This window comes from Emiliania huxleyi (assembly GCF_000372725.1).
Source record: "Emiliania huxleyi CCMP1516 chromosome Unknown EMIHUscaffold_20, whole genome shotgun sequence".
In the NCBI taxonomy this organism is placed as follows: Eukaryota; Haptophyta; order Isochrysidales; family Noelaerhabdaceae; genus Emiliania; species Emiliania huxleyi.
Window position 1 is genome coordinate 246,932 of NW_005200600.1, and position 1,529 is coordinate 248,460.

A 1,529-nucleotide genomic window follows, 5' to 3' on the forward strand; every position below is an offset into this window, starting at 1 on the left:
TCTCCCCACACCTCCCCACACCTCCCCACACCTCCCCACACCTCCCCCCACCTCCCCACACCTCCCCACATCTGCCCACATCTGCCCACATCTCCCCACACCTCCCCACATCTCGCCACATCTCCCCACACCTCCCCACACCTCCCCACATCTCCCCGCATCTCCCCACACCTCCCCACATCTCCCCACATCTCCCCACATCTCCCCACATCTCCCCACACCTCCCCACACCTCCCCACATCTCCCCACATCTCCCCACACCTCCCCACATCTCCCCACACCTCCCCACACCTCCCCACACCTCCCACACCTCCCCACATCTCCCCACACCTCCCCACACCTCCCCACACCTCCCCACACCTCCCCACACCTCCCCACATCCCCCCACACCAGGTGCGCGAGCCACGAGCTCTTCTTCGTCGCCGAGACCAACGCGGAGCCTCCTCCCCGGCTGCCCCCGCACGCGCACATGGTGCCCCCCTTCACCGTGCAGCTGTGGATGTGGATGGTGCCGCTCGGCCACGACTTCATGAACGGCGGCAAGGTGCGGCCGTCGCAGGCAAGCTCGCCCGAGATCGCGCGCTGAGGCACCTCGGGCATCTCTCGGGCATCTCTCGGACTCGGCGAGGTGGATGGGTGGGGAGCGAGGGGGCGAAAGGGTTCAGTGCGGTAGAGGGTCAGCTCGGGGCGCGTGAGCCGGACTTGTGGCGTGACCACCCCCAGTCCTTTCTCTGCGTTCTCGCACATGCCGGCTCCGGAGCGCGCAGTGCTGCCAACGCCCGCCTCTCTCCAGCCCTCGGGCTCGCGGCCGTGAGTAGGCGGCCTTCCACATCGAGCGGTCTGTCATGTACTCGGACGCGGGCTTCGACGTCTCCAAGTGCGGCCGCTTCCTCGCGCTGTGCGAGCTCGACACGGCCACCGCCAGCGGGTTCGCCGCCACGGCAGCGGCGCCGGCAGGGGGCCCGTTAGCACGGTCTCAGCCGCGCGCGCGCCGTGGACAGGTACCACCTGAAGACGGTGTCGCTGCAACCGCGTTCGCTAGGGCAGGTCTTGCAGACCGTCGCTCTGCCCAACTGCCCCTACGTCACGTCGGTCCAGTTCTCGCCGCTGGTTGCTTCGGTCCTCATCGGGTGCGGGTAGCCTGGGGGAGAGGGGGGGGGGGGGGGGGGCCAGGGGGGGGGGGGGCCAGGGGGGGGCCCCCCTAACACGGGGGGGGAAATTCCCCCCCGGGGAAAGGGTCCCATGGAAACTCTGTGGGGCACAAAAACCGGCCCGGGTGCCCTGTTTTGGGGTCCCCCCCCGTTTGCCCCCCCCTCCGCCTCCACTTTCCAGGAAAATTTTCTCGGGGGGCCCCCCCCCAAAAATTGGGGCCCCAGGAACGGCCCCAATTCCCCCATATTCCCCCAAAAAGGGCCCCCCCAGGAAAGGCCCCTTCCCAAACCCCCCCCCAAAAGGAACCAAAGAGCCCCCCCCGAACGCCGTTTTCCGGTGGGCCCCTTTCCGGGGGCAAAAAAAAAAAAAGGGGGCCC

General features: G+C 68.3%; 1 protein-coding gene across 1 annotated transcript in view; it reads left to right on the top strand.

Moving 5' to 3' along the window:
• The window catches only part of EMIHUDRAFT_203781 (hypothetical protein), a gene marked incomplete at both ends in the record, with an annotated part of 3,080 nt that extends 1,940 nt beyond the window's left edge, over nt 1-1,140 (top strand). Inside the window, 3 exons of the mRNA XM_005781599.1 lie at nt 494-544; nt 819-928; nt 1,002-1,140. Of these exons, the coding sequence (XP_005781656.1) occupies nt 494-544; nt 819-928; nt 1,002-1,140 (300 nt within the window). The remainder of the gene's footprint in view (nt 1-493; nt 545-818; nt 929-1,001) is intronic.
• Nucleotides 1,141-1,529: the final 389 nt, after the last annotated feature.